The sequence below is a fragment of the Oncorhynchus tshawytscha genome, linkage group LG16 (assembly GCF_018296145.1).
Source record: "Oncorhynchus tshawytscha isolate Ot180627B linkage group LG16, Otsh_v2.0, whole genome shotgun sequence".
Taxonomy (NCBI): domain Eukaryota; kingdom Metazoa; phylum Chordata; class Actinopteri; order Salmoniformes; family Salmonidae; genus Oncorhynchus; species Oncorhynchus tshawytscha.
In genome coordinates this window covers 82,127,624-82,155,027 of record NC_056444.1, presented here as the reverse complement: position 1 = coordinate 82,155,027, position 27,404 = coordinate 82,127,624, and the positions used below count along the sequence as shown (strand labels likewise).

Below are 27,404 nucleotides of genomic sequence, written 5' to 3'. Positions count from 1 at the left end.
AATATTTTGGAGAGGTGCTCACTCAGAGTTGACCTTTTCTTCATCACTGGAAGAGCTAACGGTTGAGTTTGATTTAATTTAAACGTTTTCAAACAGGGTTGTCAAACTATTTGATAATTTCTTGATTATTATAATTTTTAATAAAAAATGTATTTTTACCTTTAACATCAATTATCTAAAAACGCATAAAATCTTGATGTACTCACTTAGTACACTGGCTAAGTGAAAGTAGCATGTTAAGGTTTTATCACCCTTATTTCCACCTACCCAGTTCTTTCTTATCAGTAACCTGGACTAATAAAAGGGCAGGATAGGACATCAGATCCACTCCTTTGGGTATGTTGTTTAATTGGATAAATTATTTATCTCTCTCCGTGGTCAACTGTTCTGTCAATCTTCTTCCCATAAATAAATAGAGGCCCCACTTGTATCGTTGCCAGACCTCTCCACGTCACCGTCAACTCCCCCGACCAGCCCCTATGACGTCGATTCTTCCGAATTTGATTACTGTTCTCCTAGCAGCAGGATATTATCTTTTGCTGGCATGATCGCGGATATTTTTTCAATACAAGAGTCCCCTTGCAAAGAAACACTAAACTGGGAATATCATTTTTTTTTTTTGCATTGCATTTACAGTGCAATTACAACTGTTTTTCACAGCACTGAAACCACCTTTGAAAATATAAATGGATAATTTGACATATCTTAATTTTAATAGTGTATTTATGTCAGCATTTCTTTAGAAAGTTTACACAAATACTGTTCTGTTGAAAACATTTGTGTAGGCTATATTTAAAGAAATACACTTAATGAAATACAAATGTGTTATTGGACATACTCAATAGAGTCTGCAAAACTTAAATGGGTCTCTTGTGCTGAGCAAAGAGTTTAATACAGAGTGCTGGTGAGTCCTTAAAGGCTCTGCATGGTCTTGTGCTTAGCGGAGCAGAGCAATTGTGAAGGAAGTTGTCATGGAAGTAAGTTTGTGTTTATACAGGATGTACTGCCACCACCTACCGTCAACCAATCATGTCAATGCAGAGCTATACAGAGCCCTCCAAGCTGTCCAAGCCCTCCGCATTGTTAAAAAATTTGAGAGGCACACGGCGATGCAGTACGAAGCTTGATTTGGCTGTTGCATGCCTCTGGAGGCTCCACAATCGTGTCACACCTTCCATACGAAGCCTCCAACCACCTTTTCAGATCAAGCATAAATTGGCTTTAACTCCACCCTCTCTATTCACTGCAATGCAATACACGGTATATGGTATACTTATTGACTCCAGTCCCCCTCCCAAACTAACCACATTCAGTTAGTAGAGACTCTACTGGGTATTTTCCAACCCACTTTAACTCAGATAGGTAGAAAAGTTTTCCCTCTACAGCCCAATATTCTAAACATACCAATGTCAATTTTTTTTTCATTATTTGTCTTTAAAAAATGTTTTCAAAAACATATTTTATATTTGTTTTCAGAAATGACTTAATTAAATGTTTTATATTGGCACAATAAAAGTGGCCATTGATTTTTTTTTTTAATGAGGTATCCAGATTGCAATGTTTTCAAATGCAGGCTATTATTTTGAAGGTTTCTTCGTTACGAAACGAAAAAAAAACTGACATGATCGTTTGTGCTGCTGGCAGAATTAGTAGTCAGAGTTTGGAAACGCTTCAGAGACCGCCGGCTGGACGACTGGCTGGTGACAGCAGCTGACAAGCAAGATAAACCACATTTTCGCCTCTGACTTGTAGAGATTACATTTACGAGAAGACAAAGAAGATTATGGTTAGATTTTTTTAAACATGGCACATAATAATAATACGCTATTACATCTCTTCGCAGGCGGGTAAGTGTTCCTTTTACGACATTTAATTGTTTAATTTTTATCTAGCTAGCATTAGCATAGCTGAATATATATATATATATATATATATTTTTTTTAATAGTCTACCGGCTTCTGCTTTTGTCCTGGTAAATTTGTTAGCTATTCTGTTAGATTGATGGGTTACTTGGCACCTTGCGTTGTCGTTTTAAGATATTTGTGTCACATCTTGACCAAACGAGTCTTATTCTCACTAAACCGAAATGTGTTTTAACAAGTTAACGTTACTCTCCCCCTCCATCCACCCAAAGGAGTGAGAAGGCCTCGCTACAGCATGAGGTTGCGACCTAACTCTAATGGTGAACAGTGTGATTTTTTTTTTAAAACAATTTTGCCAAAGATTTCAGAACAGTATTTTTAAACTGGCTAACAAGTGTTTATTGTATCATTCGTCTAGTTATTCAATGTCAGGTGGCCCAACTATTGTCCTTCTCACTGCTAGCATGCTAGCTAGGCTAATCAAACCGGATATTAATTTTTATGAATCGTCTATCCCGACTGGCGTTAATAAACAGTTAGCTAACTTTAAACAAAAATAATAATAATTTATAGTGAAAATCCTAGCCATTTGCAATGACCTCTATTTCTACGAAGGTCCGTAAACACTTGAGCTATGAACTCGAATACAACATTGAAGAGTAATATTAATGCTTTATATTTGATGCGGCATTAGTTCACTGGCAAGTGTCGCAGTCTATTCTGACCTTAGAATATGTCCTCGAGTTACAGTCAATCAGTCATCCATGTGACCATGTAAAGTGCTGCAGCTAGCAAGCTATCTCGTTTTAGCTACTGCAGCTTAGCATAGAGGACTCTACTATATTTATAGCTAGCGATATATTTATTATATTATATATTCTAAAAAAAAAAAAGATCAAAAGTAAACCTAAAATTTTATTTGAGCTAATTATGTAGCTAGCAATTCATGAGAGAAATTATTATCCGGCTTAAACTTGGAAGTTTTATAAAGATTTTTTCTTTTGGAAGCTAGCAGGACTATTTGACACTCAAGGTCACCCATTGACAGCTCTTGACATTTGGGAAAGCACTATTCAAAACCTAGAACTGATAATCCATTTAGTTGGGGATATATGATCCTGTATTGGACCCATAGAGGAATAGAAATGCAAGTCATATAGTTATGTCTATATAGGCCCTATATTTCATAGAACAGCCAATGTTAAGAAGTGCCATAGTGGTGAGGATAATGGTAATAACGCTTACTTTATTTATAAAATCAGAACATAATAATAATAGCCCATCTGTATACAGCCCATCTATCTACCTCATCCCCATACTGTATTTATTTATTTAGTTCTTTTTGCACCACAGTATCTCTATTTGCGCATCCATCTTTTGCACATCTACCATTCCAGTGTTTAATTGCCATATTGTAATTACTTCGCCACCATGGCCTATTTATTGCCTTAACTCCCTTATTTGACCTAATTTGCACTCACTGTATATAGACTTTGTTTTCTATTTCTATTGTGTTATTGACTGATTGTTTTGTTCATTCCATGTGTAACTCTGTGTTGTTGTATGTGTCGAACTGCTTTGCTTTATCTTGGCCAGGTTGCAGTTGTAAATGAGATCTTGTTCTCAACTAGCCTACCTGGTTAAATAAAGGTGAAATAAATTTTAAAAAATGACAGTTGAAAAAAATAATATTAGTCGCTATAGTAGAATAGAGCAAATATCATAAGTGACAAGCTCACACTGAATCCCATTTATTTTGGGATTGAGATTCAAGAGTCTAGCCTGCCTTTCCAAACTGCACACTGACTGCAGACATAACATCAATAACTGTATTTACAGAGGCTGTTACATGCCACGGTCTCTTCTGAGCTAGTAAATGTTTTTAATGGTGGCTTCTGGTTTCACATTTGAACTGATTCAAAAAGTTAACTTTGGTTGTCTGGAGGAAACCATGATATGGCCTTTTGCCATACTGTGTTTAGTATGCATATCACTGTCACACGTAGGGTTATGCAACTCCGTCTCGTCCACAGTATGTTTTTCTCATTGCGTCCCAGACGGCTAGGAGAGATGCTTATGATAAGCCGAGTGAATGGATAGCTATTTGTTTGTTATTGGAAGCAGTTGCATTTGGCACAATGTGCCCTTTAGACATCTAGTCACTCTGACTTGAGCTCCAGAGTTCCTCTGTGGAGATACGAGAGAACCTTCCAGAAGGACAACCATCTCTGTAGCACTCCACCAATCAGATGTGATATATCAGAAATTGTCTAATATAATTGTCAATCTAAAATATTATCATATAATTTATACCAGTTTGATCCGTCTAAATAGCCTCTTAAAAAATAGGTAACATACTATAAATGTCTCTGAGCACAGTTACATGCACACAGTAATGCGATGCATTTTGGATAGTCAGATTAATGTAAGTTTGATTTAAACTTTTACATGCTTTGTAAGAGGAACGATTCCCCCTAATACTCCTGTTTTTACATGGACATATCTGAAATCAGGCTACCTTATGTCACTTTGATAGATGAAGAAAAAATAAATCTAAATAAATGTTCTTCCACAGCCTTGCATGTTATTTTTGGGAAGTGTTTTTTTGGTTATTTTTTTTTTGAGTTTGGACATATAAAGTTTGTGAAAACGACTTCTAGTTCAGTTGTTCCGAACTCACTTCAGTCACGCTAAAGGAGGAGGCTGGTGCTAACACGTGCGCAGTACAAATTAAACGCCAATAAAAAAAAATGTGTTTTGCATGTTCTAATCATTTGAAAGATTGCTCAGAAAACCAGGTGTTTTTAATCGGGGTATGTTTACTTAGATTTTTTTGGACCTTACGCCGGTTTTAAGATATGGCACCGAGTAAGGTGTCTTCAGCCGATGTTAGTTTATGGGTGAGGATTTAATGGAATTGTTTGAATGGAATGTTGGCATATTGGCGGTTCATTTGAAAATTTGAATCATTAACGGTATCGTTCCTAAAACTGGCAGTCTAGCTTTGGTAACACATATACAGTGCAGATTAATTCCTCAAATTCATTATTTTACACTATTTTATCACAGCGCTGGCAAACCATGGTTGACGAGTTCCCTGACCAAAACGGCCAACCTAAATTTGTGTCAAACATATCCGGCCTGCAGGTGGTTTGAGTAAAAAAATCTATAATATTAAACTGAACAAAAATATGAATGCAAATTAAAAAATATTTTTGAGTTATAGTTCATATAAGGAAATCAGTCAATTGGAAAAATGATTTAAGCCCTAATCTATGGATTTCAACACGACTGGGCAGGGGTGCAGCCATGAGTGGTCTTGGGAGGGCATTGGCCCACCCACTTGGCAGCCAGGCCCAGCCAATCAGAATAGGTTTTTCCCCACAAAAGGGCTGTATTACAGACAGAAACACTCCTCAGCATGTCTTGCGCCTCCCGTAGTCTTGTCTGTGTGGCGTTGTTACACGTGGTCTGCGGTTGTAAGGCTGGTTGGACGTACTGCCAAGTTCTCTAAAACGACGTAGGAGGCAGCTTATGGTAGAGAAATTAACATAAAATTATCTGGCAACAACTCTGGTGGACATTCCTGCAGTCAGCATGCCAATTGTCCGCTCCCTCATCTTGAGACGTGGCATTCTTGTGTGACAAAACGGCACATTTTAGAGTAACCCTTTATTGTCCCCAGCATAAGCTGCACCTGTGTAATGATCATGCTGTTTAATCAGCTTCTTGATATGCCACACCTGTCAGGTGGATGGATTATCTTGGGAAAGGAGAAATGCTCACTAACAAGGATGTAAACAAATTTGTACACAATTTAAGAGGTTCTTATGCGTATGGAACATTTCTAGGTCTTTATTTATTTCATCTCATGAAACATGGGACCAACAATTTACATGTTGCGTTTTATATTTTTGTTCAGTGTATGAAAACGTGTGTGTGTGTGTGTGTGTAGATACACATTGTATTCGGAAAGTATTCAGACCCCTTCAGTTTCCACATTTTGTAACGTTACAGGCTCATAATGTTTTTTTACTAATCTACACACAATACCCCATAATGACAAAGCAAAAACATGTTTTTTTTTCAATGGAAATATCACATTTACATAAGTATTCAGACCATTTTACTCAGTACATTGAAGTACCTTCGGCAGCGACTACAGCCTCGAGTCTTCTTGGGTATGACGCTACAAGCTTGGCACGCCTGTATTTGGGGGAGATCCTCTCATTCTTCTCAGCAGATCCTCTCAAGCTCTGTCAGTTTGGATCGGGAGCGTCGCTGCACAGCTGTTTTTAAGTCTTTCCAGAGATGTTTCGATCGGGTTTAAGCCCTGGCTCTGGGACGTTCAGAAATTTGTCCCAAAACCACACCTGTGTTGTCTTGGCTGTGTGCTTCGGGTCGTTGTCCTGTTGGAAGGTGAACCTTCGCCCCAGTCTCAGGTCCTGAGCGCTCTGGAGCAGATTTTCATCAAGGATCTCTCTGTGCTTTGCTCCATTCAACTTTCCTTTGATCCTGACTAGTCTTCCAGTCTCTGCCTCTGAAAAACATCCCCACAGCATGATGATGCTGCCACCGCCATGCTTCACCGTAGGGATGGTGCCAGGTTTCCTCCAGACGCTTGGCATTCAGGCCAAATAGTTCAATCTTCGTTTCATCAGACCAGAGAATCTTGTTTCTCATTGTCAGTCCTTTTGGCAAACTGAGGCCTGATTGGTGGAGTGCTGCAGAGATGGTTGTCCTACTGGAAGGTTCTCCCATCTCCACAGAGGAGCTCTGTCAGAGTGACCATCGAGTTCTTGGTCACGTCCAAGAGCAGGCCCTTCTCCGCCGATTGCTCAGTTTGGCCGGGCGGCCAGCTCTAGGGGAGAGTCTTGGTGGTTCCAAAATTCTTCCATTTAAGAATGATGGGGGCCACTGTGTTCTTGGGGACCTTCTTTGCTGCAGACATTTTTTGATACCCTTCCCCAGATCTGTGTCTCAACAATCTTTTCTCAGAGCTGTACGGACAATTCCTTCGACCTCATGGCTTGGTTTTTGCTCTGACATGCACTGTCAACTGTGAGACCATATGTAGACAGGTGTGTGCCTTTCCAAATCATGTCCAATAAATTGAATTTAACACAGGTGGACTTCAATCAAGTTGTAGAAACATCTCAAGGATGATCAATGGAAGCACAATGCACCTGAGCTCAATTTTGAGTTTCATAGCAAAGGGTCTGAATACTTATGTAATTAAGGTTTTCTGTTTTATTGTTAATATATTTGTAAAAAATGTCTAAACCGGTTTTTGCTTTGTCATTATGGGGTGTTGTGTGTAGATTGATTGGAGGATTTAAAATAAAAATAAAAATAAAGTTTTTTTTTTTTTAGAATCAGTCTTTAATGTATCCAAAACCTCATGTCAGTGGAATAATGTTTACAAATCAATTAAAAATTAAAAATAAGGTGGTAAAAATGTCCTCAAGAATCACAAAAAATGACGTTAAGTAGCACACAGTGGGTGTACATGATTTTTGAATGTCTTCCTCATCTCTGTTCCCCACTCATGAAATTATATTCAAGGTCCCTCAGTCTAGCAGTGAATTTCAAACGGATTCAACCAAAAAGGCCAGGGAGGTTTTCCAAAGCCTTGCAAAGAAGGACACCGATGGGTAAAAATGTAAAAAATACATTGAATATCCCTTTAGAGCATGGTGAAGTCATTAATTACACTTGGTGTATCAATACACCCAGTCACTACAAAGATACAGGCGACCTTCCTAACTCAGTTGCCGGAGAAGAAGGAAACCGCTTAGGGATTTCACCAGAGGACCAATGGTGGACTTTAAAACAGTTACATAGTTTAATGGCTGTGATGGTAGAGCTGAGGATGGATCCTCTTGAAATTCTGTGATAAGACTTGAAAATGGCTGTCTTGCAATGATCAACAGCCAACTTGGCAGAGCTTGAAGACTTTTAAAAAATCCAGGTGTGCAAAGCTCTTAGACTTACCCAAAAAGACTCGCAAGCTGTAATTGTTGCCAAAGGTGATTCTAGCATGTGTTTTACTCGGGGTTGTCAATACTTATGTAAATTAGATTTTCAATACATTTGAAGAAATTTCCATAAACATGTTTTCACTTTGTCATTATGGGATGTTGTGTGTAGATGGCCAAGGGATTTTTTGTTGAATTTTTTTTTTAGATATTCAATTTATTTAACACAACAAAATGTGGAAAAAGTCAAGGGATATGAATACTTTCTGAAGGCACTGTATGTTTTTATTATATATATATTTTTTAAATCACTAAAACCAAATCTGAACTGTGTCTAGCTCGCTAATAATCACCAAAACGGCAAGAAAATAACCTCTGGACCTCGTTGAAGACTGAATGCTTGCCCCCTTGGGGCAAAACGAATCTAATTCCTTCTGTCACACCTTGTCTTAGATGGACAGAGGTTAATATCTTCTGTGACGCAAGACTATTCCTCACTTCTTTTTTTTAGGTCATAATTTAGGTCAAATGAAGTGCGTGATTTGGACATTTTTAAACGGCTATGTAGGCTTAGGCTGTAAGACCTCTTCTCTCTAGCTTTTAGTCAAATTAGAGCCTCTTGGTTCAATGACCTTTTGTGCCAGATGTGTATAGAGTCAATGCGAGAGCCTGTTCATGACACTGTCTCTTTTAGTAATGCCATAAAAGTACTGCGTGGCTGCTACTGTTATGTAAATTGATGGTGAATTACATTCCCTGAGAGAGGGAGAAATAAAATAAATTCTCACTGATAACACTGCAACAGACTACTTCACCCGGTATAATCATAGCACACTACAAATTGGACAAATGTAAATATGTGTTTTTGTATTTTTATAGTCTACCATGCCCTGACAAAAGGCTGGTTCAGGTACGTAAGGGCAACAACTAAGGCTCTCCACTTCCTGAAACCTCTTTGGTAATCCTTTCCACCATCATTGGAGTTCAATCTCCATTGTCATTCGCCGTGTTAATTCATTAATGCCATATTAATGTTTTGCTAATCTCTGTGTAGATGTTGTAAACCTGACTTTTAAATGACCTGAGATTAGTGTATACATTATTACTGTATTATAAATGTTACTGTATTTTCCCATCTTTCTCTCTGCAGATGTAGTGGCACTGTGGGAGCCATCGTGACTTGTCCTCTGGAGGTGCTGAAGACCAGGCTGCAGTCGTCAGGCCTCGCGCTCCGGCCCGTGTTCCAGGTCCAACTGGGCACGCTCAATGGTACTGGGGTCATCAGACCAGGCTCGGGCACCGTTACGCCACCTGGCCTGCTGCAGGTCTTACGGTAAGGGTTTGTCCCTCTTCTTATTCCTAGCGTGTGGCTAGTCTACTATGGTTCTTATAGTAAGGGATTGTCCCTCCTTCATATTGGAGTGGGGCTAGTCTACTATGGGTCTTATGGTAAGGGGTTGTCCCTCCTTATTAGCTTGGGGCTAGTCTACTATGGGTCTTAGGGTAAGGGGTTGTCCCTCCTCATTAGCTTGGGTCTAGTCTACTATGGGTCTTATGGTAAGGGGTTGTCCCTCCTCATTAGCTTGGGGCTAGTCTACTATGGGTCTTATGGTAAGGGGTTGTCCCTCCTTATTAGCTTGGGGCTAGTCTACTATGGGTCTTACGGTAAGGGGTTGTCCCTCCTTATTATCTTGGGGCTAGTCTACTATGGGTCTTACGGTAAGGGCTTGTCCCTCCTTATTAGCTTGGGGCTAGTCTACTATGGGTCTTACGGTAAGGGGCTCTTATAAGTGTGGGGCTGCTACTACAGGTCTTGTGGTAATGGTTTCACCATGTTGTGTACAGTGCTGTGAAAAAGTATTTGTCCCCTTTCTGATTTTCTATAATTTTGATATGGAATGTTATCAGATCTTCAGCCAACCGCTAATATTAGATAAAGAACTTGAGTTTTTCAAATAACAATATCAAATAACAAAAACAAGTATACTTAATTAAATTAAATAAAGTTATTCAACACCCAACTCCTCAGTTTGTATTTTTTATGGATCCCCATTAGTTCCTTCCAAGGCAGCAGCTACTCTTCCTGGGGTTTATTATGGATCCCCATTAGTTCCTGCCAAGGCAGCAGCTACTCTTCCTGGGGTTTATTATGGATCCCCATTAGTTCCTGCCGAGGCAGCAGCTACTCTTCCTGGGGTTTATTATGGATCCCCATTAATTCCTGCCAAGACAGCAGCTACTCTTCCTGGGGTTTATTATGGATCCCCATTAATTCCTGCCGAGGCAGCAGCTACTCTTCCTGGGGTTTATTATGGATCCCCATTAATTCCTGCCGAGGCAGCAGCTACTCTTCCTGGGGTTTATTATGGATCCCCATTAGTTCCTGCCGAGGCAGCAGCTACTCTTCCTGGGGTTTATTATGGATCCCCATTAATTCCTGCCGAGGCAGCAGCTACTCTTCCTGGGGTTTATTATGGATCCCCATTAGTTCCTGCCGAGGCAGCAGCTACTCTTCCTGGGGTTTATTATGGATCCCCATTAGTTCCTGCCAAGGCAGCACCTACTCTTCCTGGGGTCCGGCAGAATTAAAGCAGTTATACAGTTAAAAACAACATTGCAATACAAGCATTACAGAATTCACAACACACTGAGTCCCCTTGGACCCTGCTCTACTACCTACAACACAAAATCCATGTGTGTATGTGTATGTGTTTGTTCCTATGTTTGTGTTGCTTCACACTCCCCACTGTACAATAAGGTGAATTTTTTTTATCTGATTCTACTGCTTGCATCAGTTACCTGATGTGGAATAGAGTTCCATGTAGTCATGTCTTTATGTAGTTTCTGTGCGCCTCCCATAGTCTGTTCTGGACTTGGGGACTGTGAAGAGACCTCTGGTGGCATGTCTTGTGTGGTATGCACAGGTGTCTGAGCTGTGTGCTAGTCGTGTAAACAGACAGCACTGTACTTTCAACATGTCAATACCTTTCACACATATAAGTAGTGATGAAGTCAATCTCTCCTCTACTTTCAGCCAGGAGAGATTGACATGCATATGATTCATTTTTAGCTCTCTGTGTACATCCAAGGCCCAGACGTGCTGCCCTGTTCTGAGCCAATTACAATTTTCCTAAGTCCCTCTTTGTGGCACCTGACCACACGACTGAACAGTAACCCAGGTGTGATAACTAGGGCCTGTAGGACCTGCCTTAGGTTGAGGTTTAGGGTTTAGTAAATGATTTGTCCCAAATACTATGCTTTTAATTTTTAAATATTTAGGACTAACTTATTCCTTGCCACCCATTCTGAAACTATCTGCATCTCTTTAAGTATTGCAGTCATTTCAGTTGCTGTAGTGGCTGACGTGTATAATGAGTCATGCCAGTGGCATGTCGTTAAAGATTGAAAAAAGGAAGGGGCCTAGACAGCTGCCCTGGGGAATTGCTGATTCTACCTGGATTATGTTTGAAGCTTCCATTAAAAAACACCCTCTGTGTTCTGTTAGACAGGCAATGCTTTATCCACAGTATAGCAGGGGATGTAAAGCCATAACACATCAGTTTTACCAGCAGCAGATTATAATCAATAATGTCAAAAGCTGCACAACAAATCTGATCGATAATGTCGAAAAAAAGACTGAAGTCTAACAAAACAGCCTCCCACAATCTTTTTATCAGCAACTTATTTCAGCCAATCATCAGTTATAGATGTAAGTGCTGTGTTTGTTTAATGTCCTTCCCTTATAAGCATGCTGAAAGTTTGTCAATTTGTTTACTGTAAAATAATGTTGTATCTGGTCAAACACCCAAAACATTTTTGGGCTGTTTGAGCCAGTAAAGGGGCTTTACTATTCTTAGGTAGTGACTTTTGCTTCCCCCCCACGACACTTTCTAGTAGGCTAGGATTGAAAAGCAGGCTAACGGGAGTGGCAATATCATCCCCAATATCATCCTCAGTCATTTTCCATCCAAGTTGTCAGACCCCGATGGCTTGTCATTGTTGATAGACAATACTTTTTTCACCTCTTCCACACTCACTTTACAGAATTTGAAATGACAATTCTTGTTTTTAATAATTTAGTGAGATATACTTGGATGTGTAGTGTCAGCATTTGTTGCTTGCATGTCATGACTACGTTTGCTAATCTTGCCAACTACTTTAAGGAATATTTAAATATCTGTCAATCCTTTTTCCTTATCAATCCACTCGGATTTAAGTTTTCAGTAATTTTCTTAATGGGTGCATGCTTATTAGTAACTGGAATAAGCAATTTCATAATGTGTTAACACATTGATCTTAACTTCTTATGGCTGCAATCCCGTTAACGGGATAATTTTCATCAACAACCGCTTAATTGCATAGCGCCACATTCAAATAATATTACTAAAAATATTTATATTCATGAAATCACAAGTGCAATATAGTAAAACACAGTTTAGCCTTTTGTTAATCCACCTGTCTTGTCAGATTTTGAAAATATGCTTTACAGCGAAAGCAATCCAAGCGTTTGTAAGTTTATCGATCGACAAAACATTATGTACACCTAGCATCAAGTAGTTTGGTCACAAATCAGAAAAGCAATTAGTAAATTAGCATTAGTAAAGATGTGATCAATCCATGTTGATGATTTCATTCCTCGGCTGTTTTTTGCTACTCTGGTAGGTTGACTGATAACCTGAACCAGGTTGCAGGCACTGGTTACAGTTTGAAGCTTTGTCTTGAGTGGGCAGCCTGATGAAAGCTAGTTAATATTTAAATCCCCTAGATAATATACCTCCTCTATTGGTATCACATACATTATCAAGCATTTCATACACATTATCCAGATACTGACTGTTATCACTTGGTCTATAGCAGCTTCCCACCAGAATGGTCTTTAGGTGAGGCACATGAACCTGTAGCCATATTACTTCAACAGTATTTAACATGAGATCCTCTCTAATCTTTACAGGAATGTGGATCTGAATATAAACAGCAACTTGTTGTGACATCTTTAGCTGCAATGACTCCAACTAAACGCTTCCTGTAGTTGTTGATCAGTCTCTCACATCACTGTGGAGGAAGTTTGGCCCACTCTTCCATACACAACTGATTTAACTCAGAGACATTTGTGGATTTTCAATCATGAGCTGCTCCTTTCAAGTCCTGCCACAACATCTCAATTGGAATTAGGTCTGGACTTTGACTGGGCCATTCCAAAACGTAAAAATGTGTTGCTTTTTAACCATTTCCATGTAGACTTGATTTGTGTGTTTTTGGATCATTGTCTTGCTGCAGAATGTAGCCATCGGGATCTGTGGTTGTGCCAGGCCACCCACGGGGCTGCCAGGCCACAAGGAATTACTAGGCTAAGAATGTTTTGTCCTATGGTCCCTGGTCAGAAGTAGTGTACTGTAGGGCATAGGGTGCAATTTGGGATGCTGCTCTAGTTGTGTGAATAGGCCTGTGTCTTTACTCTACCACTCCGTCTAAAGAGGAGGAAACGAGCCCGCCTCTCTGACGAGGGCCCGCTTCCCGCCTCTCTGACGAGGGCCCGCCTCCACCCTGTCTGACGAGGGCCCGCCTCCACCCTGTCTGACGAGGGCCATTACTGTTATCCTGTTTTATACACAAAAACTAGAGACTAAAGATAGAGCTATCTTGTTCTAATCTAAGAGCTGTTTGCCAGCTGTGGGGAACGCACGCACTGACGCACAGTGCAGCGAGGACACTTATGTAAGTGCTGATGCCACCTGTGGAAATGTCCCTCACCCCCGAGGCCCAGGGAGGGTTGCCTCCGACCACAGACTGGGTGAGAGTGATGGCGTGACTGTGCCTCTGCCAAATTGAACACGAGGAGGAAGCCGTGCCGACTGACATCCCAAAATGTGGTCTGTGGTTTCTCATGTTTCTCGCCTCAAGGGTTTAGTGCCGGAGGCCTTTTGCTGAATGTGACTGAACCATTCTGGACTGGACTCAGCTGAATGGTTCAGAGGGGAATGGCTCAAATAGTATTGTCAACCTGTTCACCCAGTGCAGTTTTAAAAATGTTTACCATTGAAACTGACCAACAATGGCATTTTGGAGGTGAGCCATTGTAGTTCTAAGTGACTCTACAACCTTCAAGCATCCATTTTAGTTAATTTCACCAATAATTGTTGTGAATGAAACTCTTCTCTCCAAAATCCTTGTTTATCCAGTGTTGTCTGTTATGACAGAAGGTTGCTGGAAGGTTGTGGCTCACTGGCTCACTTCCAAACGCCGTTGTTGGTCAGTTTAAAGGTAAAATGTTAACTATTTAAACTCTGTAAATCCATAACATGTTATGACTAAACAGGATAACTTTTAAAATCCTTTATTTACTTGGCCTGAAGGGTGTTTTATCTATTTGAACAAAATGACGTCGTTACAGTATGGGAAAACAAGCGGTGGGATTAACCGTGCCCTTTTTAAATAAATAAATAATAAATAAATAAAAAATCTGCCTTTACAGCAGAGTGCAGGACGAATGCATCAGTCCTGTTGTGTCCCTGTGTGTCTACTCACCTGGCCTATTTGTCTGCTACGGGACTAAGTGTGTGTGTGTGTGTGTGTGTGTAAAGTCAATCCCACCCCACAGAGGTGATGGAGTTCACAGTGCATCTCCAGTTTCAAAGGGTATACTGGGTTGAGAGTAGGGTCTTGGCCAAAACCATAGTCCTGTGATATGGAGGAGGAGGGGGGGGGGAATTTAATATCACGATTAATTAACTGAATTATCACTAACGATTCAATTTAACAATATACCCATGGCAGTACATGCTGTGTTGCCAATGCAGACGTCAGATTACGACTTGCGGAGTGACCATACAGCATCCTGAACTCTACCACAGTTGTCCCTACTACTGAATCCACGTCCGAAATGGATGTTCTTGTCATTCAAACAATTTTTTTTTTTTTAAGTGTATATTCAATTAACTGGTTTGTTTTTCTTCCCATTTTCTAGGTCAATTCTAGAAAAAGAGGGACCAAGGTCGCTTTTCCGGGGACTGGGTCCCAATCTTGTTGGGGTGGCCCCTTCAAGGTAAGCCTGCTAAATGAAACACGGACTGCATTTGAAAGGGTGGATTCGTTTTGGTGTAAGTAATGTTTGGGTGTGGATGTGTTTTTGTATGTCCACACCCTTAACAGCCTACAGACTTACCCTTTTATCATGTCATTACCAAGGACCGGCTTTTAGACTGCAACATGTTATGACTGCTGTGTTGTTGAATTAAGACATACGAGGACGGACCGGCGGGGTGGGTGAGGGAGGGAGGGAGGACGGACCGGCGGGGTGGGTGGGGGGAGGGAGGGAGGACGGACCGGCGGGGTGGGTGGGGGAGGGAGGGAGGACGGACCGGCGGGGTGGGTGGGTGAGGGAGGACGGACCGGCGGGGTGGGTGGGTGAGGGAGGACGGACCGGCGGGGTGGGTGGGTGGGTGAGGAGGGAGGGAGGACGGACCGGCGGGGCGGGTGAGGGAGGGAGGGAGGGAGGGACGGACCGGCGGGGCGGGTGAGGGAGGACTGACGGACCGGCGGGGTGGGTGAGGGAGGACTGACGGACCGGCGGGGCGGGGTGGTGTGGGGTGAGGGAGGGAGGGAGGACGGACGGACCGGCGGGGTGGTGTGGAGGGAGGGAGGGAGGGAGGGAGGGAGGGAGGGAGGACGGACGGACCGGCGGGGTGGTGGGGGTGAGGGAGGGAGGACGGACGGACCGGCGGGGGTGGTGTGGGGTGAGGGAGGGAGGACGGACGGACCGACCGGCTGTGTGGTGAGGGAGGGAGGGAGGGAGGACGGACGGACCGACCGGCTGTGTGGTGAGGGGAGGGGGGGAGGACGGACGGACCGACCGGCTGTGTGGTGAGGGAGGGAGGGAGGACGGACCGACCGGCGGGGTGGTGTGTGGTGAGGGAGGGAGGGAGGGACGGACGGACCGGCGGGGTGGTGTGTGGTGAGGGAGGGAGGGAGGGAGGACGGACCGACCGGCGGGGTGGTGTGTGGTGAGGGAGGGAGGGAGGACGGACCGACCGGCGGGGTGGTGTGTGGTGAGGGAGGGAGGGAGGACGGACCGACCGGCGGGGTGGTGTGTGGTGAGGGAGGGAGGGAGGACGGACCGACCGGCGGGGTGGTGTGTGGTGAGGAGGGAGGGAGGGAGGACGGACCGACCGGCGGGGTGGTGTGTGGTGAGGGGAGGGAGGGAGGGAGGGAGGACGGACCGACCGGCGGGGTGGTGTGTGGTGAGGGAGGGAGGGAGGACGGACCGACCGGCGGGGTGGGGTGAGGGGAGGGAGGGAGGACGGACCGACCGGCGGGGTGGGGTGAGGGAGGGAGGGAGGGAGGACGGACGGACCGGCGGGGTGGTGTGGGGTGAGGGAGGGAGGGAGGACGGACGGACGGACCGGGCGGGGTGGTGTGGGGTGAGGGAGGGAGGGAGGGAGGACGGACGGACGGACCGGCGGGGTGGTGTGGGGTGAGGGAGGGAGGGAGGACGGACGGACCGGCGGGGTGGTGTGGGGTGAGGGAGGGAGGGAGGACGGACGGACGGACCGGCGGGGTGGTGAGGGAGGGAGGGAGGGAGGACGGACGGACGGACCGGCGGGGTGGTGGTGGGGTGAGGGAGGGAGGGAGGACGGACGGACGGACCGGCGGGGTGGTGAGGGAGGGAGGACGGACGGACCGGCGGGGTGGTGTGGGGTGAGGGAGGGAGGGAGGACGGACGGACCGGGCGGGGTGGTGTGGAGGGAGGGAGGGAGGGAGGACGGACGGACCGGCGGGGTGGTGTGGGGTGAGGGAGGGAGGACGGACGGACGGACCGGCGGGGTGGTGTGGGGTGAGGGAGGGAGGGAGGACGGACGGACCGGCGGGGTGGTGTGGGGTGAGGGAGGGAGGGAGGACGGACGGACGGACCGGCGGGGTGGTGTGGGGTGAGGGAGGGAGGGAGGACGGACGGACCGGCGGGGTGGTGTGGGGTGAGGGAGGGAGGGAGGGAGGACGGACAGACCTTTTGCTCTGTGCTTTGCTGAAGCACCTTTGCCAGCGATTACAGCCGCTAGTCTACAGAATGTGGTGAAGGTGAAGGGGTCTGAATACTTGCCGAATGCACGGTATACAGTCCTCACTAAGGGGTTTGTCTGTCCCTCTCTCTCTCTCTACATTATACCATCGCCCAACTTACAGGCGCTGCCATTCAGATAGATAAGTGATGTTTACACTCCTTGGGTTTGTACAGTAATGTAGTATCCATCCTCAGTAAGCAGGGTGGGAATGGGGGGGGTCACTCTGGAAACTCACCAACGTACCGCCGAACGATTTCACTCCCAGAAATAGTTAGCATGGTGGCGGGCCAGCTGACCCACGCTGTCAGCCAGCTGACCCACGCTGTCAGCCAGCTGACCCACGCTGTCAGCCAGCTGACCCGCCCCCATGCTATCAGCCAGCTGACCCGCCCCCATGCTATCAGCCAGCTGACCCGCCCCCATGCTATCAGCCAGCTGACCCGCCCTGTCAGCCAGCTGACCCGCCCTGTCAGCCAGCTGACCCACGCTGTCAGCCAGCTGACCCGCCCCCATGCTGTCAGCCAGCTGACCCGCCCCCATGCTGTCAGCCAGCTGACCCGCCCCCATGCTATCAGCCAGCTGACCCGCCCCCATGCTATCAGCCAGCTGACCCGCCCCATGCTGTCAGCCAGCTGACCCGCCCCCATGCTGTCAGCCAGCTGACCCGCCCCCATGCTGTCAGCCAGCTGACCCGCCCCCATGCTGTCAGCCAGCTGACCCATGCTGTCAGCCAGCTGACCCATGCTGTCAGCCAGCTGACCCATGCTGTCAGCCAGCTGACCCATGCTGTCAGCCAGCTGACCCGCCCCCATGCTATCAGCCAGCTGACCCGCCCCCATGCTATCAGCCAGCTGACCCGCCCCCATGCTATCAGCCAGCTGACCCGCCCCCATGCTGTCAGCCAGCTTCCAAACCCTGCCTAGCATTCAGAATGAGAATAGCACTAGTCCAGACCCATCTCTCTCTCTCGACCACCCCCATGGCCTGCCTCGGTGCTTATTCAACCCATTCTGCTGCTGCCTGTGACACACACTGTATGGGACGGACTGTTCCAGAAGCATAGCAGACTGCTCTGGACAGGACACACGTGGCACGCTTTGCTGGCTCTGTCAAAGGCTGCTGCTACTGCTTCACAGGTTTCGGGCAGCTCCTGGCCATGTGATGTTACATAAAGGCACGCTGATGTTTTATAAAACACAGTGAAAGATGGACACCCACTTACTGAGAAAGATACATTTGTTTAAACATTTTAAAGAGGGAATCTGATTTTTCACCCTTATCTTTTTTTTTTTGTCTTCTGTCTTTTTCTTGTAGAGCTATTTATTTTGCTGCCTACAAGAAGTCTAAGGAGATGTTCAATGGCTTCTTCGTCCCCAACAGTGGAGTGGTGCACATGTCCTCAGCTGGCTGTGCAGGTGAGACCGTCTGAAGCAAACCACGGCGACCCCAGCGCCTGTGGGAGCACTCTACCCTCATTCTATATGAAACACAAAGCAATAGAGCCAAAGCAATGAGCTCCTGAGTTGGGGAAAATCTTGTGCAATACACTGATGCATGTCTTGTATTCAAGATCCTAAATGGCCTGGCTCCTCCCCCTCCAATCAGTACTTTTGTTAAAAAATTTTAAAAAACCTATGGCAGTAGATCCACTAGGTCTGCCATGAGAGGTGACTGTATAGTTCCCTTAAGGAAAAGCACCTTTAGTTCTCTGTGAGAGCTTCCCATGTCTGGAATACACTGCCTTCAGACACATATAACTGCACCACCTATCACACTTTCACAAAATGCATGAAGACCTGGCTAAATGTCAATCAGATTTGTGAACATAATCCCTAGCTGTGTGTTGCCGCTTTCCATCTTGTCTGTGGTCTGTAGCTTGTGAGGTGTGGAAACACTTTGTTGCTTTTATGAATTTTGTCTTGTTGCTTTTTGTTCTATGTTGCTCTGTCTGTATGCTACGTCTTGCTTGTTCTATGTTGCTCTGTCTGTATGCTACGTCTTGCTTGTCCCATGTTGCTCTGTCTGTATGCTACGTCTTGCTTGTCCCATGTTGCTCTGCGTGTGCTCACTGCTCAATGATTGTCTGTATTGTAATTGTTTTTAATAACCTGCTCAGGGACTGTGGTTGAAAATTAGCCGGCTGGCTAAAACCGGCACTTTTACTGAAACGTTGATTTAATGTACACTGTTCCTGTAAAAAAATTAACTAAATAAACATGTAGGTTCTATGCCTGCTGGGTAAACCATGTAGGTTCTATGCCTGCTGGGTAAACCATGTAGGTTCTAAGCCTGCTGGGTAAACCATGTAGGTTCTAAGCCTGCTGGGTAAACCATGTAGGTTCTAAGCCTGCTGGGTAAACCATGTAGGTTCTAAGCCTGCTGGGTAAACCATGTAGGTTCTATGCCTGCTGGGTAAACCATGTAGGTTCTAAGCCTGCTGGGTAAACCATGTAGGTTCTAAGCCTGCTGGGTAAACCATGTAGGTTCTAAGCCTGCTGGGTAAACCATGTAGGTTCTATGCCTGCTGGGTAAACCATGTAGGTTCTATGCCTGCTGGGTAAACCATGTAGGTTCTAAGCCTGCTGGGTAAACCATGTAGGTTCTATGCCTGCTGGGTAAACCATGTAGGTTCTATGCCTGCTGGGTAAACCATGTAGGTTCTAAGCCTGCTGGGTAAACCATGTAGGTTCTAAGCCTGCTGGGTAAACCATGTAGGTTCTAAGCCTGCTGGGTAAACCATGTAGGTTCTATGCCTGCTGGGTAAACCATGTAGGTTCTAAGCCTGCTGGGTAAACCATGTAGGTTCTAAGCCTGCTGGGTAAACCATGTAGGTTCTAAGCCTGCTGGGTAAACCATGTAGGTTCTAAGCCTGCTGGGTAAACCATGTAGGTTCTAAGCCTGCTGGGTAAACCATGTAGGTTCTAAGCCTGCTGGGTAAACCATGTAGGTTCTAAGCCTGCTGGGTAAACCATGTAGGTTCTAAGCCTGCTGGGTAAACCATGTAGGTTCTAAGCCTGCTGGGTAAACCATGTAGGTTCTAAGCCTGCTGGGTAAACCATGTAGGTTCTAAGCCTGCTGGGTAAACCATGTAGGTTCTATGCCTGCTGGGTAAACCATGTAGGTTCTAAGCCTGCTGGGTAAACCATGTAGGTTCTAAGCCTGCTGGGTAAACCATGTAGGTTCTAAGCCTGCTGGGTAAACCATGTAGGTTCTATGCCTGCTGGGTAAACAGCAGTAAAGTTTTTGTTGCGCCCAAATGTGGCGAATTATTTTTTTGCCATTTTGTCCACTAAAATGTATGTATATATGTATATTTTTATTTATTTATTTATTATATAACTCTATAACTATGTGTTGTATAATGATTGAATTTCTGCTCTGTCAGGAATCCTGGAGGATTTGTCCTTCCTGACCTTCTGTTCTTTCCCTGAACTCTCATCCAGAGATATAAAATGAACTCTGTCCTTTCTCTTGCTCCATCCAGTGATACGACACAACTCTCTGTTTCTACTTCCTGTTTCAGCCTTTGTTACAAACTCCCTCATGAACCCCGTCTGGATGGTTAAGACCAGGATGCAGCTGGAGAGGAAGTATGTACATTTATATTATTCAACAGTTCTTACTTCCTTGTTTAATTTACTTTTATTAAGTCTCTTTTTAAAAGCTTTTTACAGGCTTTAAATGCAGACATATTTTAGATACTAGTTTTGTACTAATGGAGTCAGAACATTAATTAAAAGGGTTACTGTAGGTAGTGTGTAATTACAGTTCTGTCACCACCACCATTTGAATGTGATCTTTGACGGGCCCCCATCTTGGCTGCTGTCCTGTCCTTGGGTTACGCAGTTTGCGTGGTGTAATGTGACCGGGCAGATCCATAAATACCCTAGCTGCTGACGCATTAGGCTGCGTTGGAGGAAGAGGCTATATTTACACAGAAATCTGTATCCCAAATGGCGCCCTATATAGGGGCACTACTTTTGACCAGAAACATGTTCCAAAGTAGTGACCCTACGTAGGAAATGAGGTGGCGTTTGGAACGCATGGAGCAATAGAACTATGTGACACGCATGTCTGGTGACCTATTTACCCTGCAGACTTGTTCATATAGGTAGTCACTCAAACTATAGTTAACTAGTGGGGAGGAGAGGGAGGGGTAATTTGGTAGATGGAAAAATAGGAATATATATTTAAATTGTATCATGCTAAATGCACATTTCATAAAGTTAAAAAAATTTAAAAATTTTTAAGTAACAGTGGACATTACAATACAGGATGTCTCTTGATTTTTTTTGACACGACTGGAGTGTGAGGTATGACACTTGTTCTGCTTGAGGTTGTGTTGTTTACTGGCTATGGTGCCCCTGACACCTCTGTTCTTGGTCATCTGCATTAGGGCACACCTTCACGAAAAAATATAGCAAAACCATTCTTATAGAACAAGTTCAAATAGTAGGTTACCACCCACAAAATGACGTTCCTGCAGGAAAATGTTTTTCTGATCCAATTTAACTTCTCTAAATCTTCTGCCAAAAACATACTTTTTTGACACCTGCTGATGTAGTTTTTTTTTAGATCAATACTGACCGTCTTTTCCTCCAGGGTACGAGGGGAGAAGAAGACGAATGCGCTGCAGTGTGCCCGTTACGTTTACAAGACCGAGGGCATGAGAGGTTTCTACCGAGGCCTGACGGCGTCCTACGCTGGCATCTCCGAGACCATGATCTGTTTCCTCATCTACGAGACGTTGAAGAAACGCCTGAACGAAGCGCGCTTCACGTCGCCGAACAGCGAAACGGAAAAAGGGGCGTCGGATTTCCTAGGCCTGATGATGGCGGCTGCTTTCGCTAAGGGTTGTGCTTCCTGCATAGCCTACCCACACGGTAAGCATGGGGATTAATGGGTATGGATGAAATAAATGCTACGGTATTAACTTGTCATACCACACCTCAAACTACAACATCACACATTGACATAAGAGGCAAAACAGCTTTTAATTGACGACGGCCCAATCTACAACTGTCTACTGTACAGTAGCACAGCATACACCCATGACTCAATGTTAACTTGAGTGAGAAGCCTTTAGTAAAACTCAACATCTGGGATTATGTTGAGTTCGTATCTGGGATTCCGTCTTTAGTCAAAATACTCTGTAAACTGCATTCAAAATCACCTTTTTAATTCTAATTCATCTTCATTTCTCCCCTTCTCTCTCTCTCTGCGTCTCTTCCATTCGTCAGAGGTGATTCGGACAAGGCTGCGAGAAGAGGGCAGCAAATATCAGTACTTCTTCCAGACAGCACGGTTGGTGGCAGTGGAGGAGGGCTACGCTGCGTTTTACAGAGGACTCATTCCTCAGCTTATCAGACAGATCCCCAACACAGCCATCGTCCTCTCCACCTACGAACTCATTGTCCACCTGATGGGAGACTCCTCGCAGTAATCGACAACAACAACAATGACGACGACAATAACATGGTAGCTAAGGAAAAGACCAGTTTTGGTCGGCCCATCCTAGATGGAAGGACAACACAATGTAGTTATATCCCAAGGCACGTTGGGCAAGAAAGAGACAATTGTGAAATTGCAGAATTTCTGTTTTGTTGGAAAGACTGGTTTAGAGACTGTTGGTTTCTCTTGAGGGAATTTGAAGGCAGGTTTTACTGTTATCCAATGAACTGTAACTGATTTTTAGGTTACATCCTAAATAGCAAACTATCCCCTATTTAGTGCACTACTTTTGACCAGGGTCCATAGGGCTCTGGTCAAACGTAGTACACTTTATAAAGGGGCCATTTTGGACTCTATAATAAAACCTTTTTTTTTCTTTTCATTGAAGCATGTTATTTAGAAGTTGTTCAGAAGAATTTAAACTCCTCAAGAATTGTGGTACTACTGACAGGACAACTCTAGCCTGAGTCCCAGATCTGTTTGTGTTGTATCGCCAACTCCATTGCTGTCATGAGTTGAGTTGGCAAGACGGCACAAACGTATCTGGGATTCAGGCTAGGACCATATGAGAATAACTGTAGTTGTTTTCATACAAGATAAAGGGGTCATCTGAATAGAAGATTGTTATTGTTTTAAATTGGAACTAAATTATTTTGTATTTTTTTGTTATGTTGTCTGACTTTCTCTGATGCTTATAAATGTTGAATGTCCAAGGTCTTGGGCTACAGGTTATATAATTTTATGCTAATTAAGGAAGATCAAGGCATAGCTAGAATTGTTCCTTGCGAGCCACCACACAATATCCATCATGATAGTTCCTGCTTATTCATTTACTACCATAGTGATTTTTGAAGTGTACTTTTTAATTATTTTCCATGACAAATACAGGTTAATTTATATATTGTGTTAGAGAACATAATCGTCTTTTTTCTTTTTACACTATAATGACAACGTGAAAGCTTATTTGACCAGTGGCTCAATAAAATTCGGCTTAAGTGTTCGGTTCATTGTTTTTGAATGGTGTAAAACTACAGTAATCTGGTTGAGAAAGATGGACTGAACTAGTGGTGTTAAGATTTCACTTGGTGGTTTACTGTAAAGGTGCTGACTATGTTAACTGGGTTTCCTCACAGCTTCACAAATCAAACCACACTTACATAAATTATTTTCACTTGATTGAACCACTATGCCTGATTGAGATTATTACATTACTGTACTTTGAAGGGTACATATTAGCGATTGTCTATTCATCTTTATCTAGTAAAATACTGTAAAGTAGTACATTTAGTGGATTTGGAATGCAATCCCATGGGTTTGTATCCCAGTCTTAACATTTTAATTGTGATTATAATTTACTGTATCAGTACTTATCACTATTCATGCAGTGAATGAATGAAAAATGTTTTCATGTCAAATTGCCAATTGGCAACCCATCATTTATGGGATGAATTGACACAAACAAACTTTACAATTCACTGAGGTAATTTGGTTGATAATTCTTCTTCCGGGTTTTCTCTGCAGGGTGCATTGCATAAAGAGTGAACAAATTCCATACATAATAGTAAATAAGGTTATCAAAACTAATTATATCACCTAGAGCAGTAAAATAATATAACCTCTGCAAAAATGGAAATGTCCTCTGTTTATTTTCAGGAAACTTAACGTGTGTAAATATTTGTATCAACAACAGACAAACTGAATCAGTTCCACAGACATGTGACCAACAGAAATTGAATAATGTGTCCCTGAACGAAGGGGGGGGGGGTCAAGATCAAAAGTAACAGTCAGTATCTGGTGTGGCCACCAGCTGCATTAAGTGTTGCAGTGCATCTCCTCATGGACTGTACCAGATTTTCCAGTTCTTGCTGTGAGATGTTACCCCACTCTTCCACCAAGGCACCTGCAAGTTCTCAGACATTTCTGTGGGGAATGGCCCTACCTCTCACCCTCCAATCCAACAGGTCCCAGATGTCCTCAATGGGATTGAGATCCGGGCTCTTCGCTGGCCATGGCAGAACTCTGACATTCCTGTGTTGCAGGAAATCACACACAGAACGAGCAGTATGGCTGGTGGCATTGTCATGTTGGAGGGTCATGTCAGGATGAGCCTGCAGGAAGGGTACCACATGAGGGAGGAGGATGTCTTCCCTATAACGCACAGCGTTGAGATTGCCTGCAATGACAACACGCTCAGTCCGATGATGCTGTGACACACCACCCCAGACCATGACGGACCCTCCACCTCCAAATCGATCCCGCTCCAGAGTACAGGCCTCTGTGTAACACTCATTCCTTCGACGATAAATGTGAATCCGACCATCACCCCTGGTGAGACAAAACTGACTCGTCAGTGAAGAGCACTTTTTGACAATCCTGTCTGGTCCAGCGACGGTGGGTTTGTGCCCATAGTAATGTCTGGTGAGGACCTGCCTTACAACAGGTGTTTTTCAGAGTCAGTAGAAAGGCCTCTTTGGTGTCCTCTAAGTTTTCATAACTGTGACCTTAATTGCTTACCGTATGTAAGCTGTTAGTGTCTTAACAACCGTTCCACAGGTGCATGTTCATTAATTGTTTATGGTTCATTGAACAAGCATGGGAAACAGTGTTTAAACCCTTTACAATGAAAATCTGTGAAGTTATTTGGATTTTTACAAATTATCTTTGAAAGACAGGGTCCTGAAAAAGGGATGTTTCTTTTTTTGCTGAGTTTACATCTGTACAAATACAGAAAAATTAAACAAGGCATTTGAACCCAGTCTGGCACAAAAAGAAGATTCAAATGAGAGACAAGCCTATTTACACCTCTGGTTAAAAGCTTCTCATTCAAGGATTTATCTTTATTTTTTTACTATTTTCTACTTTGTAGAATAATAGTGTAGACATCAAAACTATGAAATAACACATATGGAATCATGTAGTAACCAAAAAAGTGTCAAACAAATGCAAATATATTTTTCATTTTAGATTCTTCAAAGTAGCCACCCTTTGCCTTGGTAACTGCTTTGCACACTCTTGGCATTCTCTCAACCAAAAAAAGAAGGAAAAGAAAGAAAAACCCTTGAATGAGTAGGTGTGTCCAAACTTTTGACTGGTACTGTATATGGCTACATGTACACCCGCTTGCACACAGATAGCTTCTCTTTTTGGCACAGAAGATAGACTATTTTCCTCTACAATTTGTGCTTGGTTAGTCCCACTGAGGTATATACACTTGCTCAAAAGAATAAAGGGAACACTTAAACAACACAATGTAACTCCAAGTCAATCACACTTCTGTGAAATCAAACTATCCACTTAGGAAGCAACACTGATTGACAATAAATTTCACATGCTGTTGTGCAAATGGAATAGACAACAGGTGGAAATTATAGGCAATTAGCAAGACACCCCCAATAAAGGAGTGGTTCTGCAGGTGGTGACCACAGACCACTTCTCAGTTCCTATGCTTCCTGGCTGATGTTTTGGTCACTTCTGAATGCTGGCGGTGCTTTCACTCTAGTGGTAGCATGAGACGGAGTCTACAACCCACACAAGTGGCTCAGGTAGTGCAGCTCATCCAGGATGGCACATCAATGCGAGCTGTGGCAAGAAGGTTTGCTGTGTCTGTCAGCGTAGTGTCCAGAGCATGGAGGCGCTACCAGGAGACAGGCTAGTACATCAGGAGACGTGGAGGAGGCCGTAGGAGGGCAACAACCCAGCAGCAGGACCGCTATCTCCGCCTTTGTGCAAGGAGGAGCAGGAGGAGCACTGCCAGAGCCCTGCAAAATGACCTCCAGCAGGCCACAAATGTGCATGTGTCTGCTCAAACGGTCAGAAACAGACTCCATGAGGGTGGTATGAGGGCCCGACGTCCACAGGTGGGGGTTGTGCTTATAGCCCAACACCGTGCAGGACGTTTGGCATTTGCCAGAGAACACCAAGATTGGCAAATTTGCCACTGGCGCCCTGTGCTCTTCACAGATGAAAGCAGGTTCACACTGAGCACATGTAACAGACGTGACAGAGTCTGGAGACGCCGTGGAGAACGTTCTGCTGCCTGCAACATCCTCCAGCATGACCGGTTTGGTGGTAGGTCAGTTATGGTGTGGGGTGGCATTTCTTTGGGGGGCGCACAGCCCTCCATGTGCTCGCCAGAGGTAGCCTGACTGCCATTAGGTACCGAGATGAAATCCTCATCCACTGACATACAGTATGATATGGATACATTGTAGCAGAGTAGCTAGTGGTGAAAGAGTGACCCTGTCTGTAGGATGATGGTCACGCATAGAGAATCCTAATTCCTAATTCTGTAGTCACATGTCATTGACGTCAGAGAAAACAACCTCTGATCAAATAAAATACCCTTTTATTTGATCCAACACTTTGTAGACTACCAGTGAAATGCTTACTTACAGGCCCAACCATGAGGAGAGAGGAAAAATACAGACAGAAATAGAAAAAGAATAACACGAGGAATAAATATACAATCAGTAATGGTAACTTGGCTATACACACTGGGTACCAGTACCGAGTCGAGGTGCAGTGGTACGAGGTAATTGAGGTAGATATGTACATAAAAATCTAATAAAATTGTATTTGTCACATGCACATTCACCTTACAGTGAAATGCTTACTTACAAGCCCTTAACCAACAATGCAATTTTAAGAAGAAAAAAAAAAAAGTAAGAGATAAGAATAACAAATCATTAAAGAGCAGCAGTAAAAAAAACAATAGCAGGGTACCGGTGTCGAGGTAATTGAGGTAATATGTACATGTTGGTAGTTATTAAAGTGACGATGTATGTAACAGAAAGTAGCAGCAGTGTAGAAGGGGGGCATTGCAAATAGTCTAGGTAGCCAAGTCTCATGGCTTGGAGGGTAGAAGCTGTTTTAGAAGCCTCTTGGACCTAGACTTTGTGCTCCGGTACTACTTTCCGTGCAGTAGCAGGGGGAACAGTCTATAACTAGGGTGGCTGGAGTCTTTGACAATTTTTAGGGCGTTTCTCTGACACCGCCTGGTATAGAGGTCCTGGATGGCAGGAAGCTTGGTCCTGGTGATGTACTGGGCCGTTCTCACT

General features: G+C 44.1%; 1 protein-coding gene across 1 annotated transcript; it reads left to right on the top strand.

The window, feature by feature from the left end:
- The first annotated feature begins 1,650 nt into the window (after window positions 1-1,650).
- On the top strand, window positions 1,651-23,347 carry LOC112216430 (solute carrier family 25 member 33). Its single transcript, XM_024376400.2, has 7 exons — window positions 1,651-1,847; window positions 8,991-9,173; window positions 14,805-14,882; window positions 18,211-18,311; window positions 20,420-20,486; window positions 21,499-21,779; window positions 22,137-23,347. The coding sequence occupies exons 1-7, from the start codon at window positions 1,804-1,806 to the stop codon at window positions 22,337-22,339; spliced, it is 957 nt and encodes a 318-aa protein (XP_024232168.1). The 5' UTR covers window positions 1,651-1,803; the 3' UTR covers window positions 22,340-23,347.
- The last annotated feature ends 4,057 nt before the right edge of the window (window positions 23,348-27,404 follow it).

Coding starts and splice junctions, on each gene's coding strand:
- LOC112216430 (XM_024376400.2), top strand. CDS start 1,804: ATGGCACATAATAATAATACGCTATTACATCTCTTCGCAGGCGG. Junction 14,883..18,210: donor GTTGGGGTGGCCCCTTCAAG/GTAAGCCTGCTA, acceptor TTTTTCTTGTAG/AGCTATTTATTTTGCTGCCT. Junction 18,312..20,419: donor GTCCTCAGCTGGCTGTGCAG/GTGAGACCGTCT, acceptor TTCCTGTTTCAG/CCTTTGTTACAAACTCCCTC.